Here is a 2500-nt window from a genome sequence, read left to right as displayed (position 1 = left end):
TACCTACGCTCGGACTGTCGCCAGGATTCAAACTCTAGCAATTGGAGATCCCTCGGCCCACAAAGCGAGCGTAGTTCCACTGTAGTTAGCTTATAGTGTTAATACCAAAAAAACATCCTTCATCTTTTTATTTTTCTTTCTCTATTATATATATATATATATATATATATATATATATATATATATATATATATATAGATAGATAGATAGATAGATACATATATATATATATATATATATATATATATATATATATATATATATATATATATATATATAGATAGATATAGATAGATAGATACGTATATATATATATATATATATATATATATATATATATATATATATATATATATATATATATATATATATATATATATATATAACTTCTAAAGTTGATGATGGACGAGCACCGCAAAGCGCTCACGATAGAACAGACAGACGGCTAAGTAAATAGATATTGGCGAGCAGACAAGTGTTGCCGCCTTACCTCATGGCATGAACATGTTTGGTAGGCAGCACTTTTATCATTTAAATGGTGGAATTATTGACTTCGGTATCTCAATAATAAAGGACACGTATAGTGAATGTGGTGTCGCTTCTACCTTTGCGTTTGGGTGTCCCGCTAAACCTGCTTTCCTGACAGAGGAATCCAAAACCACACTCTTCCCTCTTAGTACACATCAATGGTTGAGTCAACCAGGTTTCCGTGTGAAGAAAGCGATTCTCACAACCTTTAATGCCCTGTGTTTGTTACAAATGCCGTCATTACAATATGATTTCTACATCTGGGATATGCAAAAATATTATGTTAGAGAAATGTAGTTAGAAATTCATTTCTGTATCATGCTTTTTTTCATTTTTCAGCCCCATGCTTGACGGCTCGCTGATTGAGAACTCGGAGATGGAAGGGAAGAGAGAGAGAGAGAAACGCCTGTCCTTCACATTGTGGGTGACGACCTCTTCCACTTTCACCATCACATCCACCTCTATCAATAGTGCCACCACATTCTCCCTCTCCTTCTACTGTACTGTGAGCAATGCATCTTTCCCACCTCGGTGCTAAACTTCTAAGAAACATTTTCGTGGCAGGAAGGAGAGGGATGTTCATAGGCATCTGACTTGTAAACATCAAGACGAAGAAGGCTCAGTGATGTCTTGGTGAGGGCGTCCTTGCTCTCGGTACCATATCCTGAAAATGTATTTTCCTGTTCCAACGACAAGTAATACTTGAGGAAATGAATTTGTAAATATTTCAGTGTTATTACACGGGTCAGTTATGAAAATAAAGCTTATGTATGTATGTATTGTGCAATAATTTTGTAAATTCCATCAACAGCCACCCTAAACTTGGTAGACTTTATCTTACAAAGTATATCTACTATTCATATATATATATATATATATATATATATATATATATATATATATATATATATATATATATATATATATATATATATATGTGTGTGTGTGTGTGTGTGTGTGTGTGTGTGTGTGTGTGTGTGTGTGTGTTGTGTGTGTGTGTATATATATATATATTTTTTTTTTTTACGTAGGGAAGAGGGCCAGCCAAGGGCAAAAAAAAAAGTTAGAAAAAGGCCCACTTGAGCGCTGGCTCTCCAAAGAGTTCAAAAGTGCCAAAACCGTCAGCCAGAATTAGGGGAGCAAATGCCTCGATACCTCCCTCTTAAAAGAAGACAAGTTGTAGGAATTCGGAAATACAGATGCAGGGAGGGAGTTCCAGAGTTTACCAGTGAAAGGGATGAATGATTGAGCGTACTGGTTAACTCTTGCATTAGAGAGTTGGACAGAATAGGGATGAGAGGAAGAAGAAAGCCTTGTGCAGCGTGGCCGCAGGAGGAGGGGAGGCATGCAGTTAGCAAGATCAGTAGAACAGTTACCATGAAAATAGCGATAAAATATAGAAAGGGATGCAACATTTCGGCGGTGAGAAAGAGACTGAAGACAGTTAGTCAGAGGAGGGAGTTGATGAGACGAAGAGCTTTCGATTCCACCCTATCAAGCAAAGCTGTGTGACTGGAACCCCCAAACATGCGAAGAGTACTCCATACAGGGACGGATAAGGCCCTTATACAGAGTAAGCAGTTGGAGGGGCGAGAAAACTGTCGGAGACGCCTCAGAACACCTAATTTCATAGAAGCTGTTTTAGCAAGAGATGAGATGTGAAGTTTCCAGTTAAGATTATGAGCAAAGGACAGACCGAGGATATTCATTGTGGAAGAGGGAGACAGTTGAGTGTCATTGAAGAAGAGGGGATAGTTGTCTGGAAGGTTGTGTCGAGTTGATAGATGGAGGAATTGAGTTTTGAGGCATTGAAAACTACTAGATTTTCTCTGCCCCAATCGGAAATCTTAGAAAGATCGGAAGTCAGGCGTTCCGTGGCGTCCCCGCGTGATCTGTTGATTTCCTGAAGGGTTGGACGTCTCTGAAAGAACGTGGAAAGATGTAGGGTGGTATCATCAGCGTAGGAGTGGAT

The 2500-nt window shown here is 38.4% G+C and overlaps 2 protein-coding genes across 3 annotated transcripts in view; one reads left to right on the top strand and one right to left on the bottom strand.

The window, feature by feature from the left end:
- Window positions 1–1286, top strand: part of LOC123517302 — a 7357-nt gene extending 6071 nt beyond the window's left edge. The window contains exon 4 of the mRNA XM_045277249.1: window positions 868–1286. Within this exon, the coding sequence (XP_045133184.1) occupies window positions 868–1066 (199 nt within the window). The 3' untranslated portion in view covers window positions 1067–1286. The remainder of the gene's footprint in view (window positions 1–867) is intronic.
- LOC123517299 overlaps window positions 1–2500 on the bottom strand; it is a 44686-nt gene that overhangs the window by 12403 nt on the left and 29783 nt on the right. The gene's annotated exons all lie outside the window — the stretch shown is intronic.

The sequence above is a fragment of the Portunus trituberculatus genome, chromosome 42 (genome assembly GCF_017591435.1).
Source record: "Portunus trituberculatus isolate SZX2019 chromosome 42, ASM1759143v1, whole genome shotgun sequence".
Classification (NCBI taxonomy): Eukaryota; Metazoa; Arthropoda; class Malacostraca; order Decapoda; family Portunidae; genus Portunus; species Portunus trituberculatus.
This window is presented reverse-complemented; position numbering and strand designations above follow the sequence as displayed.